The following is a 27,496-nucleotide window of genomic DNA, read 5'->3' as shown; positions in this document are numbered from 1 at the left end:
GCCTGTAGGTGTAACTGCTGCCTGTAGGTGTAACTGCTGCCTGTAGGTGTATCTGCTGCCTGTAGGTGTAACTGCTGCCTGTAGGTGTATCTGCTGCCTGTAGGTGTATCTGCTGCCTGTAGGTGTATCTGCTGCCTGTAGGTGTATCTGCTGCCTGTAGGTGTAACTGCTGCCTGTAGGTGTATCTGCTGCCTGTAGGTGTATCTGCTGCCTGTAGGTGTATCTGCTGCCTGTAGGTGTATCTGCTGCCTGTAGGTGTATCTGCTGCCTGTAGATGTAACTGCTGCCTGTAGGTGTAACTGCTGCCTGTAGGTGTATCTGCTGCCTGTAGGTGTATCTGCTGCCTGTAGGTGTATCTGCTGCCTGTAGGTGTATCTGCTGCCTGTAGGTGTAACTGCTACCTGTAGGTGTATCTGCTGCCTGTAGGTGTATCTGCTACCTGTAGGTGTATCTGCTGCCTGTAGGTGTATCTGCTGCCTGTAGGTGTATCTGCTGCCTGTAGGTGTAACTGCTACCTGTAGGTGTATCTGCTGCCTGTAGGTGTATCTGCTACCTGTAGGTGTATCTGCTGCCTGTAGGTGTATCTGCTGCCTGTAGGTGTATCTGCTGCCTGTAGGTGTAACTGCTGCCTGTAGGTGTATCTGCTGCCTGTAGGTGTATCTGCTGCCTGTAGATGTAACTGCTGCCTGTAGGTGTATCTGCTGCCTGTAGGTGTATCTGCTGCCTGTAGGTGTAACTGCTGCCTGTAGGTGTATCTGCTGCCTGTAGGTGTAACTGCTGCCTGTAGGTATATCTGGTGCCTGTAGGTGTATCTGCTGCCTGTAGATGTAACTGCTGCCTGTAGGTGTATCTGCTGCCTGTAGGTGTATCTGCTGCCTGTAGGTGTAACTGCTGCCTGTAGGTGTATCTGCTGCCTGTAGGTGTAACTGCTGCCTGTAGGTGTAACTGCTGCCTGTAGGTGTATCTGCTGCCTGTAGGTGTAACTGCTGCCTGTAGGTATATCTGGTGCCTGTAGGTGTATCTGCTGCCTGTAGATGTAACTGCTGCCTGTAGGTGTATCTGCTGCCTGTAGATGTATCTGCTGCCTGTAGGTGTATCTGCTGCCTGTAGGTATAGCTCTCACTGAGCACTGGGACATTATCTCTTCACCCATCTAGCACATAAATATACTAAATATGGTAGCTCCAAATATGGTAGCACCTTACGTGTACGTGTGAGCACCCACATATATGTGAACGTGCAGGCACGTATGTGTGTCTGTGTGAGAGGGAGAAAGAGAATTGAATTGAAAGAGAGAGTGAATGTGAGGAGGGAAAAGAGAGAGATACTGTAGATGGGTGTTCACGGCGAGGAGGCACTCTTCCGCAGACTGGAGCATCCGTCTAAAAGCAGTGCAGCTGTCAGTCCGGGGTTTGGAAGTGTGCTCATCCATAGAGATGAGATGGGTGCTTTGTATTCCCGTTATTGCCTCATGGGCTTGTAATTTTGTGGCCTTCTTTAGCTGTAACCCACACGTTTCTATGTGCCCTGCCTCTCTCTGTGTCTCACTCCCACACGGCCTCTCTCTGTGTCTCACTCCCACACGGCCTCTCTCTGTGTCTCACTCCCACACTGCCTCTCTCTGTACCTCACTCCCACACTGCCTCTCTCTGTACCTCACTCCCACACTGCCTCTCTCTGTACCTCACTCCCACACTGCCTCTCTCTGTACCTCACTCCCACACGGCCTCTCTCTGTACCTCACTCCCACACGGCCTCTCTGTACCTCACTCCCACACGGCCTCTCTCTGTACCTCACTCCCACACGGCATCTCTGTACCTCACTCCCACACGGCCTCTCTCTGTACCTCACTCCCACACGGCCTCTCTGTACCTCACTCCCACACAGCCTCTGTAGCTTCGCTTCGTCTCAGCCTGGGTGCCAGAGGAGCTCTTCTCTTCTCTGCCACACACTCTATCACAGTCCCAATTCTTTTTAGGAGTCTCTTTTCTTTCTTCCCTCCTGTTCTATATCTCTCCTCCTCCCATACCCTCCCTCACTTCCTCTGTCTATGTAAGCGGAGACATCCTCCTGACCACGAAAGCGTTCCTGTCTGATTGTGTGAATGTAGGCAGTGCTCTGCGGCACTCTGGGGTTAATGTCTCCATAGATTAAAAGGGTATCTCTGGGCCTAATTGTTGAGCATTGAGTGCCCTTCTAAAAGGGGCTCTTTGATTCGGCCCACATCACTGCACATGCCCGAGCAGACAGAGGGAGGGAGGGGGGAGAGAGAGAGGGAGGCCTTGCCCCACGCTGCTCAATTTTTATTTTTTATTTTTTAATTTGACCTTTATTTATTTGTTATCTGCCCCTTCTTCAGGGGCAGAACGACAGTGACAGTCGTTCGACTCCTTGCTCCCCGGGCCTTTCCACTGCAATGTAATGTAGAGCTGGAGCTGAGTGACTGGATAAGCATCTCTGCACGGTGCTCCACCATGCATTCAGAATACATTCAGAATGTTGTGGCACTGGGTCTGTGTGACTGTGACAGTGTATAAATAGAGCCTCCAGATGTGAGCGTCCCTGCCCAGCTGTTCTGGGCTGTGCTCTGGGAAGAGAACACTGGGAGGGTCAGGTAGCTGTGGTTGGAGCTCCAGACAGTCCTGCTCAGCCTGAGCCCATGCTCCAGCAGTAACAGTAGTGCTAGGATAGTAATGACTCAATGCTGGGATGCAGCTTTAATGGCTCTGCCTGTCCTCAGTTATGGCCTTCAATTGGGCCCAAGCTTTAGAAGCCCAACTTGAAGTGTGTTTGGTTTGGGACAGCATAGTACTGAAGTGGTTAGGTTAGTCTTTATAGGAACAGAGTTCACTCTTCTAGTCCAAGGCATCACCAAAGGGAACTGTGTGGGTATGTGGTAACCTCTTGGATGGTGGCTGCTCAGGCATTTCTCTGTGAAGGGTGTTGGTGCATGAGGGTGAGTTGAGGACTGGTGAGCTGTGGGTACATGCCGGTACCCAGGGACGAAGGAGATAGAGGATGCCCATCTGGCACAGTGGTTCTTACTGTGGGCAGTGGTTCAAAGTAAAAATACTTTCAAGTATTACTTAAGTCGTTTTTTGGTGTAGCTGTACTTTACTTTTTATATTTTTGGTAACTTTAACTTTTTCTTTACTACATTCCTAAAGAAAAGAATGTACTTTTTACTCCATACATTTTCCTGACACCCAAAAGTACTCATTACATTTTGACAGGAAAATGGTCCACATACACTTATCAAGAGAACATCCCTGGTCCTCCCTACTGCCTCTGATCTGGCGGACTCACTAAACACAAATGCTTAGTTTGTAAATGAGTGTTGGAGTGTGCCGTCTGGTTTGCTTAATATAAGGAAGTTGAAATTATTTATACATTTACATTTGATACTTAAGTATATTTAAAACCAAATACTTTTACACTTTTACTCAAATAGTATTTTACTGGGTGACTCACTTTTTCTTGAGTCATTTTCTTTTAAGGTATCTTTATTTTTACTCAAGTATGACATAATTGAGTACTTTTTCCACCACTGACTGTGGGCTCATTGGTCAGTAGCACTGAGGGATCTCTACTGTATAGCCTCTCACTACGGACCCAGGTGAATCTATATGTGAGTCACACACACTGCCTCTGTAGATGTGATTCAGTGTGTGTGTGTGTGTGTGTGTGTGTGTGTGTGTGTGTGTGTGTGTGTGTGTGTGTTTTTAAAAGCCTTGTTTCTTGCCTGCCGGGTCTCTCCTCCATTACCTGCTGTGGACTCATTTTCTGCTCTGATAGTGTAGAGAAAGGGAGTATGGGAAAGAGGGAGAAGGAGGGAAGGGTAGAGTGAGAGAGTGCAGAGGGAATTAGAGGGGACACAGTGCCCTGAGCAGTGGAGCGCGGGTGGGGCCTTTTTGGGCTCTCATGTACAATTCCAGCCCTGGTCCTGTTATCACCTCCCCACAAAGCCTGCATCAGATAGAGGGGAGGGACTGGGGGGAGTCGATAGGAGGGTAATGAGGGACACGGGGACATGGATCTGCCCTCAGCATAAACAACAGGTCCTCACAAGCCTCTGTGTTATCCAGTGGCCCTCATCAAAGGGATGGGATATCACAGGAACCAGAAAGACTCTTTGTTCTGGGCTGGGAGAGTCAAACTGGAGAGAGAGAGAGGCCAGGTCAGAGTGAAGGGACACAGGGTTCAGCGTGTCCTCACACACACACACACACACACACACACACACACTGCATCTCCTCTGTCAACTCAGCACACACTCCTGACTTCTGAGAAGGGTCATTAGTGTGAGGATGTGTGTGTGATTGTGTCCATGTATGGGTTTGTTTGTGAGTGTGTGTGTGTGGTGTGTGAGGTTGGACCTATTAGTGAGTAGTAAACCCAGTGGTCTCGGCTTCAGTAGGGGGTCTTTGATGTTTTCACGGTCCTCTCAGTAGGGTCAGGGATAAAATGGACTAACCTTCATTAAGGAGACAGGAAATACATGAAGCTTGAAATAATGGGGACCAAATGCTACTTTGGGCTATGTTCTACTGTCATTCATGTTTAAAAACACATCTTATTTGTCACGTGCTTCGTAAACAGGTGTAGACTAACAGTGAAATGCTTACAACTGCTCATTGTTAGGCTAACAACATACAGTAGATGCAAACAACATACAAGCATTTCTATTCCCACTTGACTATCGCTCTATGTAATCATAGAAAGTAGAGATGAATAGCTTTTCCTGTTCTCTTCTGACCTGTCCTGTGACAGATACCCTGTCACTGCCTGGATACCGCTCTCACTGCGTTTCCACGGTAACGCAGTCACGTCCATTCGAATGAATAGGTTGGAGAGAGCAGAGACAGACCTAAGTGTTGTGTTGCCAGGAGATGCTGAAGAAAGATTGTGGCGTTTTATGTGGGGACTGTAGATAAACACGCAGAGAGAGGAGTAGAGAGTGGTGCTCCCAGCCACTCACGCCCTGCCCAGTCATGGCAGCTATGTGTGGCATGCATCCCAGGCCTGTGGGGCTGTTGAGGGGGTCTTTGCGGATTAGTGGTTGGGGGCTCCCTGTCTCCAGGAGTACTGTACCCCAGTCCTGCCAGGCTCACCAGGCTGAACCACACTGGCCCGGGGCATGCCACATGCCGGAGAGCTCCGACACAAATGTGGAGTTAATTAGGCTCTGATTAATCCTGCAGCCTGGACCAGGGAACCAGGGATATGGGGCTGTAAATCTACCACCCTGCGTCAGCGTCTCAACCCCCAACACTGACTCTGCTACAGCCAGGCTTCTCTGCTCCCATTTACTGCTGCTGCTGCTGGGAGGGATACCAGCTCTCATCTGGGTCACACACCAGCTGCTTTGAAAATGTTAGGTTAAACAACCGTATGTCTGAGGGAGGATTAAAACCTTATTTAAGAGCATGCTCGGAAATTGAAACCCGATGCCACTACTAAATATAGCTGACGTGGTCTGTTGGAACCTTGTCACATACATTTATAAATGTGCAGTTTACCGTGTACATATAGGATAAAATTACTACTTTTTGGACAGCTTCGATTGACCCTTATTTGACCTTTCCTCTGTCCTGTAATCTGTGCTCTGTGTCTAACCTGTACTGTGTCCAGCCACATTGCCTCCCTCTCTCGCTCTCTCCGCCATCTTGGATTGGGCGGCGGTGCAGATGAGTTCTCTCTTCTCTGGCAGCCACATCACACTCCAGCTGAGGACCCGGGAGCTGGGTTGCCATGACGCAGCTGCAGCCTGCCATGCCCTGTGCTGCGCTGGGACGGGAGCTGACATCACAGCTGATCATGCCTGTAACCTGTGCAGCTGCGAGGCAGGGGCAACACTCCCCAGTCCCTCAGCCATGTACGGGAAAAGATGAGGAAAATAACATTGAAAAGAGAGGCTTGGAGGGAATGTCATCATCTGCTGAACAACTGAATGATTCCTCCATGCCAGCAGGACACAGAGTGCCCCCCGTCCCCCCTACACATCCCTCTATCCCCCTGTACAAAAAAAGGAATGTTCACAGCTTGTGCCACAGATGGCCTCCCATCAGGCTGAGATGGGGGAGATGGTGGGGGGGGGGTGTATGTGGAGGAATTTTCCTGCGAGGTCGGCCACCTAATCCTCATGAAGATAAAAAGATTAAGTTACTTCAACTCCCCTCAGCATTTGGACTTTGACCCTTCTTGTGCAATAGCACTCAGAGCTTTGTTATTCATGGTCTAGTCAGGGCACTGTGTTAACTTTACAACACTCTCACGCTGCATGTGAACTGAAATGGGCTTCCTCTGGGAGTAACAGAAACACACATCAGTAGATTCAGACTGCAGTTTCTACCAAAACCTAAATCTCATTGAATTCTCCTAATCATAGGTATGAAATTATGATTATTAGGTTATTGGTAACACCTTATCTAAGGTGTTTGAATCTACTGTAGGTGTTTAAATGTGGTCATTTGTACCTCTGTTGGTAGAGCATGGTGCTTGTAACTTCAGGGTCGTGAGTTTGAGTCCCGGTACCACCCATATGTAAAATGTATGCACGCAGTAAGTCACTTTGGAAAAAAGTGTCTGCTAAATGGTGTTTATAAGCATCAAAAAGTTCTTATGGTATGGGTATTAAAGAAGCCATAAAAATCTGAGTTAAATGTTCAAACGTGAGCAGTTTCATTTTAAAACATGTGAGCAGTTTCATTTTAAAACATGTGAGCAGTTTCATTTTAAAACATGTGAACAGTTTCATTTTAAAACATGTGAGCAGTTTCATTTTAAAACATGTGAACAGTTTCATTTTAAAACATGTGAGCAGTTTCATTTTAAAACATGTGAACAGTTTCATTTTAAAACATGTGAGCAGTTTCATTTTAAAACATGTGAGCAGTTTCATTTTAAAACATGTGAGCAGTTTCATTTTAAAACGTGAGCATTTTCATTTTAAAACATGTGAGCATTTTCATTTTAAAACATGTGAGCAGTTTCATTTTAAAACATGTGAACAGTTTCATTTTAAAACATGTGAGCAGTTTCATTTTAAAACATGTGAGCAGTTTCATTTTAAAACATGTGAGCAGTTTCATTTTAAAACGTGAGCATTTTCATTTTAAAACATGTGAGCATTTTCATTTTAAAACATGTGAGCAGTTTCATTTTAAAACATGTGAGCAGTTTCATTTTAAAACATGTGAACAGTTTCATTTTAAAACATGTGAACAGTTTCATTTTAAAACATGTGAACAGTTTCATTTTAAAACATGTGAGCAGTTTCATTTTAAAACATGTGAGCAGTTTCATTTTAAAACATGTGAACAGTTTCATTTTAAAACATGTGAACAGTTTCATTTTAAAACATGTGAACAGTTTCATTTTAAAACATGTGAACAGTTTCATTTTAAAACATGTGAACAGTTTCATTTTAAAACATGTGAACAGTTTCATTTTAAAACATGTGAACAGTTTCATTTTAAAACATGTGAGCAGTTTCATTTTAAAACATGTGAACAGTTTCATTTTAAAACATGTGAGCAGTTTCATTTTAAAACATGTGAACAGTTTCATTTTAAAACATGTGAACAGTTTCATTTTAAAACATGTGAGCATTTTCATTTTAAAACATGTGAGCAGTTTCATTTTAAAACATGTGAACAGTTTCATTTTAAAACATGTGAGCAGTTTCATTTTAAAACATGTGAACAGTTTCATTTTAAAACGTGAACAGTTTCATTTTAAAACATGTGAGCAGTTTCATTTTAAAACATGTGAACAGTTTCATTTTAAAACATGTGAGCAGTTTCATTTTAAAACATGTGAACAGTTTCATTTTAAAACGTGAACAGTTTCATTTTAAAACATGTGAACAGTTTCATTTTAAAACATGTGAGCAGTTTCATTTTAAAACATGTGAACAGTTTCATTTTAAAACGTGAACAGTTTCATTTTAAAACATGTGAGCAGTTTCATTTTAAAACATGTGAGCAGTTTCATTTTAAAACATGTGAGCAGTTTCATTTTAAAACACGTGAACAGTTTCATTTTAAAACATGTGAACAGTTTCATTTTAAAACATGTGACATCCAACGTGGAATATTAATCTCCGTACTCTGACCTCTGTTCACTTGAAAGACCACTTCACAAGGCTCAGCAGAAGTTTTATTTGTCTTTCCTATTGCAGGTGGACTGGAAAAAACCCTTGTGTTCTGAAACGATCTGAACAGACAGACATGGTGTCAGCTGGGTTAGGGGTCAGTGGACTGTGGGTGGTGGGGGGGTCTACAATCTGTTCCTCTCCTCGGGGTGACCTCTGTTCCAACAGACAGACCTTATGGCCAGCTGCCAGCCCAGTAAAGCAGTGAGGGCTCAGGTCAGAGCGGCACCGCTCCCCATTGTTCCACAACCTCAATGTCTCCTCGTCTTTTAGTGACATCATTATTATGACCTGATAGAATGTTGTGACAGCTGGCTGCTGGGTGTTGTCCCCCCCGCCCCCCCCCCCCCACTCCCATTGACAGAAGCCTTTCAACACTATTGATGAGGGCTTGGCTAAGAGCCAAAGCCCATATGTGCCCCCGTGCCCTCCCCTCTCCAACACCTTCCTCATTGATAATTCACACTATTGATCACCATTAGTTATGCAGTTCATGGCCTCAGAGGGATCCTCCATTAACGTAGATGAGGTTAAGGGCCAGCTAAGGAGGGCATTGATAGGGCTGGCTCGTTACCATGTGATCAATTACCAAAAACCAATAATGTTGCCCTCTAATCTCTTTAATAGCTTATGGAGGATCTGTCGATAAGAGCCAGGTTAAGTGATAGATATCTGACTCTCACTTACTGCTGTCAATAGTAGTGTGATGCGCCCAGGAACATGATGGTGTGTGTGATCCATATTTCTGTAGTCTGTTTACATTCATGTGAACCAGAAAAACATGCCAGACAATACACAAGTCAAGAATAATAATTATGAATAAACTCAGAATGACATGTTGTCAGTAGTGCTTGCATATTCCATCCCGTCACCCGTCTAGCACAAAGGAACAGGGATGTTGTTACTATGTTGTTGTAAAAGGTAGGTGTTCTTTAACTCAAGTGGAGCATACAGTACATGTTATGATCTGATCTATATCTCAGTATGAGAGGAGAATGAGTGTTTTGTGGTAGAGAAGGCTGCAGAGGAGGCTGTGCGATATTGTCCTAGGATGTGTTAGATGAAACACCTGCTGTGTTTTTTAAACGTGTGTGAAGCTGGCTAGCTCTGCGGAGAATGGGTTGTCTGGAGAGACTAGGAATTGAAGGCAGGGAAAGGAAGAGAAAGAAAAGGGGGGAGGAGGAGGGAGAGGGAGGGAGGGAGGGAGTTTGCTGTATGGAGAGATTCAAATATGACTTTGATTCAGTTGATTTAATTTGTTCTGGGGTTTTTCCTTGGTCCTATTTCAGTTTATAGGCTGTCAGTTAAGGACATCTACTCAATTTCTTTAGACACTGGTTCTGAATGAATGGGGAACTAAGGGAAGCTGTAGGGGAGGAGATGGAGGAAGGATACAGGGATGAGACATATTAACAGAGGCAGATTGTCAGATTTATTTAATGGGCAATGGCTTAATTACCCGTTTAGCTGGGCTGTCACCTTTCAAGTGGCAGGCAGCCTGACTGGGAGAGCAAATATTATTAGAATATCCGGGAGAGTTGTGACGTTTCATTAGCAAATAATGTGATTGGTTTCTTAAATCCAAGTCCAGCAGGCTACTGAGGTAACCTCCACAAAGTAGAGCCAGAGAAGGGGAGCAGAATCAACAGCAAAGGCAGGTGCATGAGGGTGCGTGCAATTTGTGTATGCAAGTGTTTACAGTTGAAGTCTGAAGTTTACATATACCTTAGCCAAAATCATTTAAACTCATTTTTTTTTCCTGACATTTAATCCTAGTAAAAATTCCCTGTCTTAGAAATGTGAAATGTCAGAATAATAGCAGAGTGAATTATTTATTTCAGCTTTATTAGATTTTAGATTTATTCCCAGTGGGTCAGAAGTTTACATACACTCAATTAGTATTTGGTAGAATTGCCTTTACATTGTTTAACTTGGGTCAAATGTTTCAGGTAGCCTTCCACAAGCGTCCCACAATAAGTTGGGTGAATTATGGCCCATTCCTCCTGACAAAGCTGGTGTAACTGAGTCAGGTTTGTAGGCCTCCTTGCTCGCACACGCTTTTTCAGTTCTGCCCACATATTTTCTATAGGATTGAGGTCAGTGCTTTGTGATGGCCACTACAATACCTTTACTTTGTTGTCCTTAAGCCATTTGCCACAACTTTGGAAGTATGCTTGCGGTCATTGTCCATTTGGAAGACCCATTTGCGACCAAGCTTTAACTTCCTGACTGATGTCTTGAGATGTTGCTTCAATATATCCACATAATTTTCCTCCGTCATGCTGCTACCCCTGTGTTTCATGGGATGGTGTTCTTTGGCTTGCAAGCCTCCACCTTTTTCCTCCAAACATAACGATTGTCATTATGGCCAAACAGTTCTATTTTAGACCAGAGGACATTTCTCCAAAAAGTACGATCTTTGTCCCCATGTGCAGCTGCAAACTATAGTCTGGCTTTTTTATGGCGGTTTGGGAGCAGTGGCTTCTTCCTTGTTGAGTGGCCTTTTAGGTTATGTTGATATAGAACTCGTTTTACTGTGGATATAGATACTTTTGTACCTGTTTCCTCCAGCATCTTCACAAAGTCCTTTGCTGTTGTTCTGTGATTGATTTGCACTTTTCGCACCAAAGTACGTTCATCTCTAGGAGACAGAACGCATCTCCTTCCTGAGCGGTATGACGGCTGCGTGGTCCCATGGTGTTTATCCTTGCGTACTATTGTTTGTACAGATGAACGTGGTACCTTCAGGCATTTGGAAACTGCTCCCAAGGATGAACCAGACTTGTGGAGGTCTACATTGTTTTTCTAAAGTCTTGGCTGATTTCTTTTGATTTTCCAATGTTGTCAAGCAAAGAGGCACTGAGTTTGAAGGTAGGTCTTGAAATACATCCACAGGTAGACCTCCAATTGACTCAAATGATGTCAATTAGCCTATCAGAAGCTGTTTAAAGGCACAGTCAACTTAGTGTATGTAAACTTCTGACCCACTGGAATTGTGATACAGTGAATTATAAATGAAATAATCTGTCTGTAAACAATTGTTCGAAAAATTACTTGTGTCATTCACAAAGTAGATGTCCTAACTGACTTGCCAAAACTATAGTTTGTTAGCAAGAAATTTGTGGAGTGGTTGAAAAACGAGTTTTAATGACTCCAACCTAAATGTATGTAAACTTCCGACTTCAACTGTATATGTGTATTTGTTCATCTGACCATCTAAAATGGACAATGGATTTATTTTAGTGAATGTGAATTCAAATATCAATAACTATTGCTGCATTATATGCTTGGGCGGTATCCAGATTGTCATACCTTCATACTGGCCTTGTGCCACACAGGGATATTTGGTAATACCGGCACTGAACACAAAGGCCACTATTTTCAGACCCCACTTAGCATCTGTAAACCAAAGGTTAGCAATGCTAACAAGTGCATGTAAAATTCCATATGGAATGCTAACTAAATGCTAAAAATGTATTGTGAACATCTTATACAGTCTCTGACCAAAACTATTTGCAGGACAGACATCCCAGCTTATACAATTTTACACGTAACTCAAAAATGCTACTCACAGTTTGCTGCACACACAAAACAAATATTAGACAGCAAGGCTCTTGATCCAGGAGGGGATTCTCTGCTGTTAGGTTACCAAGTGAAGCTTCATTTTGGAAGAAGCTAACCACTTAGCTAGATAGCTAACTAACTACAAAATTAGCAAACCAAATGCACAACTGCAGAGCATTTTGGAACATTTTAGACAGTTTACTTAATAGTTATAAGATATCTAACTGGCAAACATATAGTTTTGAAATCCATACTGTAACTATACTGAACAAAAATATAAATGAAACATCTAGAATTTCAACGATTTTACTGAGTTACAGTTCATATAAGGAAATCAGTCAATTGAAATAAATAAATAATTCCCTAATCTATGGATTTCACATGACTGGGCAGGGGCGCAGCCATGGGTGGTTCTGGGAGGGTATCCCCATTGAGGAGCCAGGCCCAGCCAATCAGAACGAGTTTTTCCCCACAAAAGGGCTTTATTACAGACAGAAATACTCTGTTTCATCAGCTGCTTGAATGGCTGGTCTCAGACGATCCCACAGGTGAAGAAGCCGGATGTGCAGGTCCTGGGCTGGCGTGGTTACAATTGGTCTGCGGGGTGAGGCCTGTTGAACGTACTGCCAAATTCTCTAAAACAACGTTGGAGGTTGCTTATGGTAGACAAATTAACATTGAAATTCTCCTGCAACAGCCCAAGTGGACATTCCTGCAGTCAGTGTGCCAATTGCACTCTCCCTCAACTTGAGACATATTGTGTTGTGTGACAAACTACCAGTGACTCGCTCAGTAGGGAAGTGGTCAGATGACGCGGATGCTACACTACAGGACAGTTTTTTCTAGCACAGACTGGAATATGTTCCAGGATTCATCCAATGGCATTGAGGAATATATCACCTCAGTCACAGGCGTCATCAATAAGTACATCGACGACATTGTCCCCACAGTGACTTTACGTACATATCCCAACCAGAAGCCATGGATTACAGGCAACATCCGCACCGAGATAAAAGCTAGAGCTGCAGCTTTCAAGGAGTGGGACACTAATCCGGACGCTTATAAGAAATCTTGCTATGCCCTCAGACGAACCATCAAACAGGCAAACCGTCAATACAGGACTAAGATTGAATCCTACTACACCGGCTCGACGCTCGTTGGATGTGGCAGGGCTTGCAAACTATTACGGACTACAAAGGGAAATCCAACCGCGAGCTGCCCAGTGACGCGAGCCTACCAGATGAGCTAAATGCTTTTTATGCTCTCTTCGAGGCAAGCAACACTGAAGCATGCATGAGAGCATCAGCTGTTCTGGACGTGTGATAACGCTCTCCGTAGTAAGCGTTTCATGGTAAGGTCTACAATTGTGTGTATTCGGCACATGTGAAAAATACAATTTGATTTTAGAGTGACTGGGGACTAATGTTAAGCTTCATAATGAAAAATTATATGGCAGGTGTAATGAAGAATGTGATTTTCTTTTTCTCATAACATATTGCACAAGTTGCTACAAATATACACTACCATTCAAAAGTTTGGCCTTGTTTTTGAAAGAAAAGCACATTTTGTTGTCCATTAAAATAACATAAAATTTATCAGAAATACAGTGTAGACATTGTTAATGTTGTAAATGACTATTGTAGCTGGAAACGGCAGATTTTTAATGGAATATCTACATAGGCGTACATAGGCCCATTATCAGCAACCATCACTCCTGTGTTCCAATGTCACATTGTGTTAGCTAATCCAAGTTTATCCAAGTCTGTATAGTTAGTATCAGTGAGGTTTTTGTATTGTATAGTATAGTGTTTTTTAGGGCTTCTTTGCCCATGCCCTATGTCATTACATTATTTTGTATGGATTGTGGCTTGGCTATATCTAATCCAGTGTCTATCAGTCAGACTGGAGAAATCCACTTCCTCTGTCACTGTGTCATGCTAATCACGACCCTTTGATCCTGGTCCTCATCAGCTGAACACTAACATGCATCTGCATGGGCTCCAATGCTTCCTTTGTCGGCCAGGCTGAGATATTGACGGCCTATAGGGAGCAGTCCCTCCCCTCGTTCCTCACTGGGGTGTCCAGAGGGGATGTGGGGTGTCTGGCAGTGAGGGGATCAACTAGAGAGAAGGGGGGATGGGACCAGGGGAACCTGTCAGAACTCTGTGAAGTTATCGCCTCTGAAACCCATAGTGAGCTAGGCATGGCTGCTTCAGTGACGTCTAGAGATCTCCTCAGCTTGCTTCTTCATGTTTAGTTTTGCCCTTGTCTGGCACTGAGAAGAGACAGGCTAGCAGACACGACCAGAACCACACACCCTTACTGTAGCCTAGGCTCCAGAGGAAAGGACCAGGGATCCTTTCAGTTTTTTTGGAAATGGGATTGACTGCGCTCGTGTGTGTTTTTACTCATAACCCCAAATCCCGCGGTTATATCCGCTGGGTGGGCGGGATTAGGGTCATGAAATATTGTGTGGATGAAGGGCGGGTGTGTGGGTGGGTGGCGGGCAGGTTGAATTAAGAGAAAACAATGCATGAAAAAATCCATACATGCATAATTTTTGTGCAATTCATATATATAGGCTACATTGAGGTTTTTCTGTCATCTTTTTTTTCTGCCATTAGTGCGTAAGCCTAGCTGTACGTGTGCCAAATACACACCAATCACCAAATATTATATCCACTGAGGCAAAAATGACACTAAACAGAGAACAGTACAGTGCATTTTCTATATTTATCACATATACAGTACTAGTCAAAAGTTTGGACACACCTACTCATGCAAGGGTTTTTCTTAATTTTTTTGAACGTTCTACATTGTAGAATAATTGTGAAGACATCACAACTGTTAAACAAATGAAAATATATTTTATAGTTTAGATTCTTCAAAGTAGCCACCCTCTACCATGATGACAGCTTTGCACACTCTTGGCATTCTCTCAACCATCATCACCTGGAATGCTTTTCCAACAGTCTTGAAGGAGTTCCCACATATGCTGAGCACTTGTTGGCTGCTTTTCCTTCACTCTGCAGTCCAACTCATCCCAAACCATCTCAATTGGGTTGAGGTCAGGTGATTGTGGAGGCCAGGTCATCTGATGCAGCACTCCATCACTCTCCTTTTTGGTCAAATAGCCCTTACACAGCCTGGAGGTGTTGAGTCATTGTCCTGTTGAAAAACAAATGATAGTCCCACTAAGCGCGAACCAGATGGGATGGGCATATCGCAGCAGAATGCTGTGGTAGCCGTGCTGGTTAAGTGTGCCTTGAATTCTAAATAAATAACCGACATTGTCACCAGCATAGCACCCCCCACATCACACTGCCTCCTCAATGCTTCATGGTGGGAACCACACATGTTCACCTACTCTGCCTCTCACAAAGACACGGCGGTTGGAACCAAAAATCTCAAATTTGGACTCATCAGACCAAAGGACAGATTTCCACCGGTCTAATGTCTATTGCTCATGTTTCTTGGCCCAATTAAGTTTCTTCTTCTTATTGGTGTCCTTTAATAGCTGTTTCTTTGCAGCAATTCGACCATGAAGGCCTGATTCATGCAGGCTCCTCTGAACAGGGATGTTGAGATACGCGTCTGTTACTTGAACTCTGTGAAGCATTTATTTGGGCTGCAATTTCTGAGACTGGTAACTCTAATGAACCTATCCTCTGCAGAAGAGGTAACTCTGGGTCTTTATTTCCTGTGGCGGACCTCATGAGAGCCAGTTTCATCAGATTGATGGTTTTTGCAACTGCACTTGAAGAAACTTTCAAAGTTCTTGAAATGTGCCGGATTGACTGACCTTCATGTCTTAAAGTAATGATGGACGGTCATTTCTCTTTGTTTATTTGAGTTGTTCTTACCATAATGTGGACTTGGTCTTTTACCAAATCGTGTTATCTTCTGTATACCACCCCTACCTTGTCACAACACAATTGATTGGCTCAAACACATTAAGAAGGAAAGGAATTCCACATATGAACTTTTAACAAGGCACACCTGTTAATTGAAATGCATTCCACGTGACTACCTCATGAAGCTGGTTGAGAGAATGCCAAGAGTGTGAAAAGCTGTCATCAAGGCAAAGGGTGGCTACTTTGAAGAATTTTAAATGTAACATATATTTTGATTTGTTTAACACTTTCTTGGTTACTACATGGTTCCATGTGTTATTTCATAGTTTTGATGGCTTAACTATTATTCTACAATGTAGAAAATAGTCAAAATAAAGAAAAACCCATGAGTAGGTGTGTCCAAACTTTTGACTGGTACTGTAGTTGGGAGGTTGCAAACGGTTTATTACCACTGGTGTGTGTGCAGGCATGTGTGTGTGATTGGACTGCTAGTTTCCTCTCCCATCAGTAGTGAAGGCAGCAGCAGCAGTGTATCTGTAGCTGGGAGTAGATAATCAGAGATTTCCCCAGTGCCCTGATTGGGAGAGAGATAACAACATTCCTTATCTGTGTGATTCCATAGCCCTTGCCTGCAGGGGATCGATAGCAGGGCCAGATTAAAGGAAGTGAGAGGAGAGGAGAAAGACACACACACACACACACACAGCCAGAGGTGCTCAGATAGACTTCCAAGGAGCACTGATGCAGGACATTATGTGGTGGTGACATGACATGATATGGTCCTGATAGGAAGTGCTAATGATTTGATTTTCAATATCCTGTGATGTATTGAATACTAAATCTGAGTACTAGTTTGGATGGATGCTTATGTTCCAGTTACTGTCTCTGTATTGAGAGCAGCCAGTATGCTGTTATCAGTCAGTCTGTTTTCATTTCCCAGGCCCAGACAGTTGACATAACACTGAGACTATAATACTGTGGGTAAATAGGCAGACAATAGGACAGGCGTTGTTCCCACACTGACCTGCCAAGACCTCCATTCTGTTTTTACTGCCTCTTGGGTTACTCCAGACCTTGACTCTGTTACAGGCTGTTTTGGCTCCTCACTGTGGGTCAGGGGAATTTCATTAAGATTGAGTCTTGAGTGAATATAATGTGTTCTCTACTGTTATCATCTACGGCTGGGATCATCAACTAGATTCAGCCGTGGGACAATTTTTTCTTGAGTGGAAGGTCAGGGGACCGGAACATAATTACCAATTAGTAGTAAACTGCAAATTGACTGCAATAAGCCCAAACAGATGTAATATTTCACTAAAACATTATCATTTCAAACCTTGCTTACATTTGTACATGATCATGTACACTGAATGTTCATTGCAATTGGAACACCTGCTCTTTCCATGACATAGACTGACCAGGTGAATCCAGGTGAAAGCTATGATCCATTTGTTAAATCAGGTTAAAGAAGGATTTTTAAGCCTTGAGACAATTGAGACATTGATTGTGCATGTGTGCCATTCAGAGGGTAAATAGGCAGGACAAAAGATTTAGGTGCCAGGCACAATGGTTTGAGTGTGTCAAGAACTGCAACATTGCTGGGTTTTTCACATTCAACAGATTCCCATGTGTATCAAGAACACTTTCAACACTTTCAACAGCTTGTAGAGTCCATACCCAGATGAATTGAGGCTGTTCTGAAGGCTGTTCTGTACAGTCAGCGTATATCTCTCTGTTATGTATGGGAATACTTTGGAACAGAAGAACATTGAAATCACTTGGAGCTGATTTGCTGGTGTTTTTACACTCTTTTATAAAGTACAGTTGAAGTGGGAAGTTTACATACACTTAGGTTGGAGTCATTAAAACACGGTTTTCAACCACAAATTTCTTGTTAATTTCTTGTTATAGTTTTAGCAAGTTGTTTAGGACATCTACTTTGTGCATGACACAAGTCATTTTTCCAACAATTGTTTACAGACAGATTATTTCACTTATAATTGTATCACAACAACACTGTATCACAATTCCAGTGGGTCAGAAGTTTACATACACTAAGACTGATTTGCTGCAGGAGGGACTGGTGCACTTCACAAAATGGATGGCATCACGAGGGAGGAAAATTACATGGATATATTGAAGCAATATCTCAATACATCAGTCAAGAAGTTAAAGCTTGGTCGCAAATGGGTCTTCCAAATGGACAGTGACCCCAAGCATACTTCCAAAGTTGTGGCAAAATGGCTCAAGGACAACAAAGTCAAGGTATTGGAGTGGCCATCACAAAGCCCTGACCTCAATCCTATAGAAAATGTGTGGGCAGAACTGAAAAAGCGTGTGTGAGCAAGGAGGCCTACAAACCTAACTTGGAGGAATGGAACAAAATTCACCCAATTTATTGTGGGAAGCTTGTGGAAGGCTACCCGAAATGTTTGACCCAAGTAAAACAATTTGAAGGCAACGCTACCAAATACTAATTGAGTGTATGTAAACTACTGACCCACTGGGAATGTGATGAAACACATAAAAGCTGAAATAAATCATTCTCTCTACTATTATTCTGACGTTTCACATTCTTAAAATAAAGTGGTGATCCTAACTGACCTAAGACAGGGCATTTTTACTAGGATTGAATGCCAGGAATTGTGAAAAACTGAGTTTAAATGTATTAGGCTAAGGTGTATGTAAACTTCTGACTTCAACTGTACATAAGACTTAAAGATGCATCAATTTGCTAAAATCTTATAACGGACCATTCCACTAACCTCATGCCTCTCTCGCTCTCTCTCTCCGTCAGGTGGTGGTGCCGACGCGGGTGGGCCAGGTGTATGTGTATGACACGGGAATGTCGGAGCAGGAGGAGTATGACGTCCCCCCCAGACACATGCCTCCCTCCCAGCAGTCACAGGATATTTATGACGTTCCCCCAACCCGCGCCCAGTACAGCCAACAGGTGAGGAGTCAGCTTGTCTCTCTCTCTGTCTCTCTCTTGCTCTCTCTCTCTCCCTATCTCTCTCTCTCTCTCTCTCTCTCTCTCTCTCTCTCTCTGTCTCTGTCTCTCTCTCTCTCTCTCTCTCTCCCCATCTCCCTCTCTCTCTCGCTCTCTCTCTCTCCCCATCTCCCTCCCTCTCTCTGTCTCTCTCACTCTCTCTGTCTCTCTCTCTCTGTCTCTCGCTCTCTCTCTCTCCCATCTCTCTCTCTCTCTCTCTGTCTCTCTCTCTCTCTCTCTCTCTCTCTCTCTCTCCCCCCATCTCTCTCTCTCTCTCTCTCTCCCCATCTCTCTCGCTCTCTCTCTCCCCATCTCCCTCGCTCTCTCTCTCCCCATCTCCCTCCCTCTCTCTCTCTCTCTCTCTCTCTCTCTCTCTCTGTCTCTCTCGCTCTCTCTGTCTCTCTCTCGCTCTCTCTCTCTCCCCATCTCCCTCTCTCTCTCGCTCTCTCTCTCTCTCCCCATCTCCCTCCCTCTCTCTCGCTCTCTCTCTCTCTCTGTCTCTCTGTCTCTCTGTCTCTCTCTCTCCCCATCTCTCTCTCTCTCTCTGTCTCTCTCTCTCTCTCTCTCTCTCTCTGTCTCTCTGTCTCTGTCTCTCTCTCTCTCTCTCTGTCTCTCTCTCTCTCTGTCTCTCTCTCTCTCTCTCTCTCTCTCCCCATCTCCCTCTCAATTTCAATTCAATTTGCTTTATTGGCATGACGTAACAATGTACATATTGCCTACAGTATAAGCATACAGTAGAGGATATGTGCAGGTTGATTGGTCTGTGCAGGTTGATTGGTCTGTCAGATACTGTCCCTCATGGTATCATGTCCCTTACGGCAGGCAGCAATGTTGTGCGCTGCCAACCCACAGCTCTCTGCGTCCTCCCCCAACAGGAAGGGTAGCCTACTCTCAGAGGTCTTTGAAACCTTGAATAAGGGTTTCAAATTTGGGGAAATGACAGTCTCTAATTGTTTTATATTTTTGGCATTTTGTCAAAAATGCAGCTCCATCTCATGTTCTGCTGTTGTGCAGTGGTTGCACAGCCTTTCCTCTACAGGGAGCCAAGTTTTCCTGTGTCTACCCTTCTCAATGGCAAGTCTGTGCTCACTGAGCCTATACTTTGTCAAGGTTTTTCTCAGGTTCTGATCAGTAACCATGGTCAAATTGTTTGCCATAGTGTACTGTCGATTTAGGGCCAGATAGCACTGCATTTTGCTTTCTGCTTGTGTTTCCCAATAATTGATTGTGTTGTAATTTGTTTAATTCTGATTGATTGGATGTTCTGGTCCTGAGGCTTCAGTGTGTTAGTAGAACAGGTTTGTGAACTCAGCCCCAGGACCAGCTGGATGAGGGGACTCTATTCTTTGCTCAGCTCTTGGCATTGCAGGGCTTGGTAATAATATGAGAGGGGGTCACTGTATTTTATATGTTTCCAAAACTGAATTGCTCTTTTTTGAGTTTTTATTATTAGTGGATATTGGCCTAATTCTGCCCTGCATGCATTGTTTGTAGTTTTCCTCTGGACATGTAGGAGAATCTTACAGAACTCTGCATGCAGGGTTTCAATGGGGTGTTTGCAAGTGGACCCCACACCTCGCTGCAATTGGTTCAATGACATATTCAATTTGTTTTGGACTAATTTGAATTAGTTTTTTAATGGCGTAGAATGTCCTGTATGCTTTCTCTCTCAGTTCATTCACTGCCTCATCTCTCTCTCTCTCTCTCTATCTCTCTCTCTCTCTCTCACCTGTATTTATGTTCAAATGCTGCACTCTCTCGCTTCTCTAGTATACAGTAATACACCCACATACAGACACAAATCATTGAAGATACAATTTCTCATCTTCCATATCATCAGCAATTGAGCCACACTAGTTTTGACCTCTTACCCTTGACCACCCCAGTGATGGTGGTGTCCTGTGTATGAGAGGGGGTGTGGTATTCATGTCCTCTCACTGTCCTGCCTCGCCACTTATTGTCTCTGATGTCACTGAAGTAATTTCGTCCCCTCCACAAGATTGATGGCTATTTTTCCTCTCTGCTGGCTTAGACACACTTCCTGACTCGATTGGTCGTCTTTCTACGAAGTGTCTCATTAACCTCTCATTATTATCTGATGTATTGGGAATATTAAACCTCTCTCTGTTGCTCTGTCTCTCTCCCTCTCTCCCTCTCTCTCTCTCTCTCTGTCCCTCTCTGTCTCTCTCTCTGTCTCTCTCTGTATCTCTCTCTGTCCCTCTCTCCCCCTCTCTGTTTCTCTCTCTGTCCCTCTCTCCCTCTCTCTCTTCCTCTCTCTCTGTCTGTCTGTCTGTCTGTCTCTCTCTCTCTTTCTCTCCCTCTCTCTCTGTCTCTCTCTCTCTCTCTGTCTCTCTCTCTGTCCCTCTCTCCCTCTCTCTCTGTCTCTCTCTCTGTCTCTCTCTCTGTCTCTCTCTCTGTATCTCTCTCTGTCCCTCTCTCTCTGTCTCTCTCTCCCTCTCTCTCTCCCTCTCTCTCTCCCTCTCTCTCTGTCTCTCTCTCTGTCCCTCTCTCCCCTCTCTCTCCCTCTCTCTCTGTCTCTCTCTCTCACTCTCTTTGTGTGTTTAAACCCACGGCAGCTCTGGGATTCCACATTTATTTTTAGAGGAGGTCATACATTACTAGCAGGGGAAGTAGATATTTCATTGTCTGGAGGCGTTAGAAAAAGGTTGTATTTTTCCACAAAGCACAGTGAGCAGCGTGTCCTGAGCTGCATGCGCTCTGGATCGGAAGGTGAACCCACTTCCTGTGTCATCCATCCTCACTCTCACACACACACACACACACACACACACACACACACACACACAGAGACAGACAGACAGACAGACAGACAGACAGACAGACAGACAGACAGACAGACAGACAGACAGACAGACAGACAGACAGACACACAGGCACACAGGCACACAGGCACAGGCACACACACAGGCTCCTGAAGCAGATAGAGAAACACACAGCCATTCTCTCTACTGACATCATCTATTCCCAAAACAAGTCACATGCATTCAAGCACAACATATCAGGACAAATGGCTGCAAGACATGGTAAAAGAGAGGGAAAGAGAACCAGCTGGAAGGAGGAGAGAATGAGGGAAAGAGAACCAGTTGGAGAGAGGAGAGAATGAGGGAAAGAGATCCAGCTGGAGGGAGGAGAAAATGAAGGAAAGAGAACCAGCTGGAGGGAGGAGAGAATGAGGGAAAGAGAACCAGCTGGAGGGAGGAGAGAATGAGGGAAAGAGAACCAGTTGGAGGGAGGAGAGAATGAGGGCAATAGAATCAGCTGGAGGGAGGAGAGAATGAGGGAAAGAGAACCAGTTGGAGGGAGGAGAGAATGAGGGAAAGAGAACCAGCTGGAGGGAGGAGAAAATGAGGGAAAGAGAACCAGCTGGAGGGAGGAGAGAATGAGGGAAAGAGATCCAGCTGGAGGGAGGAGAGAATGAGGGAAAGAGAACCAGCTGGAGGGAGGAGAGAATGAGGGAAAGAGAACCACTTGGAGGGAGGAGAGAATGAAGGAAAGAAAACTGGCTGGAGGGAGGAGAATGAGGGAAAGAGAACCAGCTGTAGGGATTAGAGAATGAGGGAAAGAGAACCAGCTGGAGGGAGGAGAGAATGAGGGAAAGAGAACCAGTTGGAGGGAGGAGAGAATGAGGGAAAGAGAACCAGCTGGAGGGAGGAGAGAATGAGGGAAAGAGATCCAGCTGGAGGGAGGAGAGAATGAGGGAAAGATAACCAGCTGGAGGGAGGAGAGAATGAAGGAAAGAGAACCAGTTGGAGGGAGGAGAGAATGAAGGAAAGAGAACCAGTTGGAGGGAGGAGAGAATGAGGGAAAGAGAACCAGTTGGAGAGAGGAGAGAATGAGGGAAAGAGAACCAGCTGGAGGGAGGAGAGAATGAGGGAAAGACAACCAGCTGGAGGGAGGAGAGAATGAGGGAAAGAGAACCAGCTGGAGGGAGGAGAGAATGAGGGAAAGAGAACCAGCTGGAGGGAGGAGAGAATGAGGGAAAGAGAACCAGTTGGAGAGAGGAGAGAATGAGGGAAAGAGAACCAGCTGGACGGAGGAGAGAATGAGGGAAAGAGAACCAGCTGGAGGGAGGAGAATGAGGGAAAGAGAACCAGCTGGAGGGAGGAGAGAATGAGGGAAAGAGAACCAGCTGGAGGGAGGAGAGAGTGAGGGAAAGAGAACCAGCTGGAGGGAGGAGAGAATGAGGGAAAGAGAGGAAAAGCTGTTTGACGGCGTCAGAAAGAGTATAGTGCTGGGACTGGAGGAATATCATTGCATTCAAGTTCAGATAGCAGGCCTAAGATCAGTCAGTGGGTTCAGTGGACAATCCAATGGGCCCTGGCTTTGGTTTTCTGCTGAAAGGAGTAACACAACCATCTCATTTTCACTCCAAACTGTCTGCGATCAGATCAGTGTACCCACTGAATACCAACTCCAAACAACATCGCATGAATTCAAGATTCTGACAAAGTGTTTTGGCAAGGTGCCCAATGGTTGTGGAGGTGGATTTGTTATTCATACTGTAGTCCCTCTTGCCTCCTCCCTCTGTCACTCTAATTCCCCAAAGGCCCGGGGAACAGATTGTATCACATTGTTTGTGCAGAATTATAATTGCTAATCTGTTTGTTTGGGGACAGTCACATGGCGAGAGATGGGAGTGCAATTTTCTGTGTGTTATTAGGGGTTCAGGATTGGATGGAGGAGTTGGCTTGTCTGTCTGCTGCTGTTTGCCGTCAGGTCATAGAGAAACGAGGATGAAGTTGAATCTTAGATACCACTTACTCTGTTCCTCCTCGGGTGCAACGCTCATTGACAACCAGCTAGCAGATAATCCTGCCTCAGCATCATAAACTTTAGAGAGTGTCTCTTGTCAGACCCTGGAAGTAGATTGGGTTGTGTGTTTGTGAATGTACGTGTGTGTCACACATGGTGTATCAATCTGATGTTTATTATCAACAAATATCTTTTTAATACAGCCAATAACCTAAAAGCTGTAGCTTTAAACTGCCCACTAAAACTCATTACCAATCTCATTGACTTGGTGACTTCCATCATCACCTATATATACTGAACAAAAATATAAACGCAACATGTAAAGTGTTGGTCCCATGTTTCATGAGCTGAAATACAATATCCCAGAAATATTCCATAAACAGAAACATTTTATTTCTCTAAACTTATGTGCAGAAATGTATTTACATCCCTGTTAGTGAGCATTTATCCTTTGTCAATATAATCCATCCACCTGACAGGTGTGGCACATCAAGAAGCTGATTAAACTGCATCTTCATTGCACAGGTGCACCTTGTGCTGGGAACAATAAAAGGCCACTCTAAAATGTGCTGTTTTGTCACACAACACAATGCCACAGATGTATCAAGTTTTGAGAGAGCGTGCAATTGGCATGCTGTGTCACGTGTGCTCCCTCTGCGGCCTCTAGGTCACCAAGCTGCTCATTAAGGTAGTTCTAAAGGGTTTTAGGGTGTGTCTTTTAAGTGTTTGGACCGCAGCCACTGACTTGTTTTCTGATCCAAGCCCTTACTTTTTTAAAAAGGTATCTGTGACCAACAGATGCATATCTGTATTCCAATCATGTGAAATCCATAGATTAGGGCCTAATGAATTAATTTAATTAACTGATTTCCTCATATGAACTGTAACTCAGTCAAATCTTTGAAATTGTTGCATATTTTTGTTCAGTGTAGTTGTGAAATACTCTACTAATCAAAGCTGTAAAAGTAGTGTGCAAAACAACAGAGGTTTCATGGGCTGGAGAGAGAGAGAGAGAGAGAGAGAGGACTGTGGCTGCTGCAGGGCAGTGTGTTCCAGAAGTTTACTCATACAAGACTGACGGCAAAGTTAATTCCCTTGCCGCTGCTCCAGGCTGAAGTGCATTATGGGATTGTATTGACTTTAACAGTGCCTTAGAAAAGAGTGTTTTTGCAATAGGCATCCTCTCAACACACATTCTGCAGCATTGTTGCAGAAATATCTCCACATTATTTTGAATGTTGCATTTTGTGGGCATCACACACATATCCTTATAGTTTTCATACATGTCCTACCATGGAGAATGCATGTACAACTTTGCCTGCCTACATATCCACATTGCTCCGGGCCAACTCACGATGAGTCTGGATTTGCCTCCCTCCCACATGATTTCTAGAATGTAAACACATTCTGACTGTTCTGATTGGTCACAGAAACTGATGGGTTGGGCCAGAGCCGGCTTACATGATACTCTGATTGGTTAGATTTGTTGGAGACCATCCAATCGCTGATGAATTTGTTTTGTACGGTGCCCCTCATTTTGAAGTTAAACAACGACTTTAGGATGTCAGTTTCAGAATGAATGTAGCGATCGCTAGAGCAGCGGAAATAAATTAATGGGGAGTCGTCAGGCAAGGCACAACTGACCAGTGTCACAGAGGTTTAGTCAGAACAGAGTTAGCACTGAGGTTAAGGTCTCTGCTGTATAAGAGATTTTCTTCAGTTGTTTACAACTTTGGTCATGCTCCAGTCCGTCCAGCTCCCTGTGTGCGTGTCAGGGCAGTCCCAGACAGGATGTGTGTCCTCTGTGTAGGAGTGGGAGAGATGGTCCTCATGTTATGTGTGCCAGTGCCCTCACTGACCCCCTCTCAGCCTGCAGCCTCAATAATGCCTCCCTCCCTCCCTCCCCCCTTGTAGGGAAGGCAGTGGAGAAAAGAGGGGCCCCAGGGAGAGACGAGATTAGAGGACAAAGTGGGCAGAGTGTCTGGGTCCCTCCCGCCCTCCTCACCTCCTCCACATTAATCCAGCACGCCCTCAGAAGCTTGATTTCATTTGTTCCTCCCTTTTTAATATGCTCATAAATTGAGTCTGCTGCAGCTGTAACTGAGCTCTTATTGCTGATTGTATATTTATGTGTATGTCTGTATGTGTGCAAGTATGAACGTGTGTGTGTGTGTGTGTGTGTGTGTGTGTGTGTGTGTGTGTGTGTGTGTGTGTGTGTGTATGTGTGTGTGTGTGTATATCTGATGTGTGTTAATGTATATTGTTCTTTATTGCGGGGTGTGTGTGTTTTATCTCTCTGTGCATTGTGTCGTCCCCCCCCATCCAGGTGTATGACACACCCCCAATGGCGGTGAAAGGCCCCCCCAGTGGTCAAGACATCTATGACACACCCCCCAGTGTGGACAAGAGCCAACTGCTCTCTCAGCAAACGGTGAGGCTGCAGCTACTGCACCACTAACACATCCTCTCTGTCTGTTGTTGTCGTAGAGGAGGGACTCATCAGTCACAGTGGGCTTTACCATCTGTACTTGATAGGTGGTGTCTTCTCCTTATCAGAATGTGTGTTTGACATCATTATGATGTCCTATGGCAGTGAGGTTAAGTACAGTGTGTGTTTGACGTTGCCCCTGTCTCCCTCCCAGGTGTACGACTTCCCACCCTCCGTCAGCAAGGATGTTACAGACGCTCCTATCAGGGAGGAGACCTACGACGTGCCCCCCCACTTTGCCAAGCTGAAGAGTCTGGAGAGCCAGAACCAGGGCTATCTTATCCCCGGGGGGCCTGAGTCCCCCATCCCTGAAGATGTGTACGATATCCCTCCCCCTCCCCTCACCGGAAAGCACCACCCAGACGCCCACCTGGGTCAGGAGATCTACGACATCCCCGCCAGTCTGAGGAAGGGTGGACTCCATGACCCCCAGGATGTGTACGATTTCCCCCGCGAGCGGCCTGCAGGCGAAGACTCCATCTATGACATCCCCCCTCAGGTGGTGCGAGATGCGGGCGCCACAGAGGAGCTGACGGTCAGCTTCAAACGCCTGTCTGCCTCCAGCACGGGCAGCACCCGCAGCAACCTGTCCACCTCCTCTCTGGACATGGTGCCAGTCAGGGAGTCGGCGGTGCCCAGCCAGGCCGGCCCAGGGAAACTGTTGATCCTGGATCTAGATCAGGCCATGGAGCGCCTCTCCCGTCTGCAGCAGGGGGTGGAGGGCTCTGTCTCCCTCCTCATGTCCTTCATCAGTGGGAACTGGCGCAGCCCCACCCAGATGGAGGCCAACCTGCCAGCCATCAGGCAGGCGGTGGACAGGATGAGGGTAGCTGTCAGGGACCTGCTGGAGTTTGCCAGGGGGGCTGTGGCCAACTCTGCCCAGGCCACTGACCGCACGTTACAGGCCAAGCTGGGCAAGCAGGTGCAGAAGATGGAGGAGGCCTTCCAGGGCCTTGTCAAGTACAGCCAGGCTCTGGATGCTGTGGCCTGGGCCCCTTCTGCCCTGATGACGCCCTCAGCAGGCAGCAGTGGGGATGACCTGGACCGGCTGGTCATGTGTGCCCGGGGTGTGCCTGATGACACCAAACAGCTGGCCTCCTTTCTCCATGGCAACGCCTCGCTGCTCTTCAAAAGGACAAACAAGCAGCAGCAGCTTCCTCTGCCCCCCGTCCCCCATGCCGCTGACCTCATGGGTCAGATGACCAACAACAACATCTCAGCCTATCAGATGGGAGACGGGAGAGCCAACATTCAGTCCCGCCCCCTGCCGTCCCCGCCCAAGCTCACAGCCGAGGAGGAGACCCGTGACCGGCCATACGAGACCACAGAGGAGGGCTGGATGGAGGACTATGACTATGTGCATTTACAGGTAAAACCCCCTCTTATGAATCATCACACATTTATGTCCTCATTTATCAGTAGAGAATTAGTTTGGTGTGTATTGGTACTCTGAATCAACAGCACCAGTACTTCCTCATAGCGGTACGGTGGTTCGGAACAATCAGCAGCACTCTACATTAGCCCATGGATTATGTTAAGCATGTCGAGCCATGGTGTCTGTCTGTGTTCAATGATACGCCAGTGTGTGAGATGAGAGAGAGGATAGACTCCCGGTGTATCTCCATTTCCACACCACAGCCAGCAGATCAATGCCCCATACAAGGCTTCCCCA

At 45.2% G+C, this 27,496-nt stretch overlaps 1 protein-coding gene across 3 annotated transcripts in view; it reads left to right on the top strand.

The window, feature by feature from the left end:
- The window catches only part of LOC110494902 (breast cancer anti-estrogen resistance protein 1), a 111,977-nt gene that overhangs the window by 80,065 nt on the left and 4,416 nt on the right, over positions 1-27,496 (top strand). For all 3 annotated transcript variants that reach the window (XM_090217148.1, XM_036954526.2, XM_090217142.1), the window contains 3 exons: positions 18,372-18,527; positions 25,663-25,767; positions 25,979-27,193. In XM_090217148.1, coding sequence (XP_090073274.1) covers positions 18,372-18,527; positions 25,663-25,767; positions 25,979-27,193 — 1,476 coding nt within the window. The remainder of the gene's footprint in view (positions 1-18,371; positions 18,528-25,662; positions 25,768-25,978; positions 27,194-27,496) is intronic.

This window comes from Oncorhynchus mykiss, chromosome 2, assembly GCF_057628025.1.
Source record: "Oncorhynchus mykiss isolate SJ-2025 chromosome 2, ASM5762802v1, whole genome shotgun sequence".
Lineage (NCBI taxonomy): Eukaryota > Metazoa > Chordata > Actinopteri > Salmoniformes > Salmonidae > Oncorhynchus > Oncorhynchus mykiss.
This window is presented reverse-complemented; position numbering and strand designations above follow the sequence as displayed.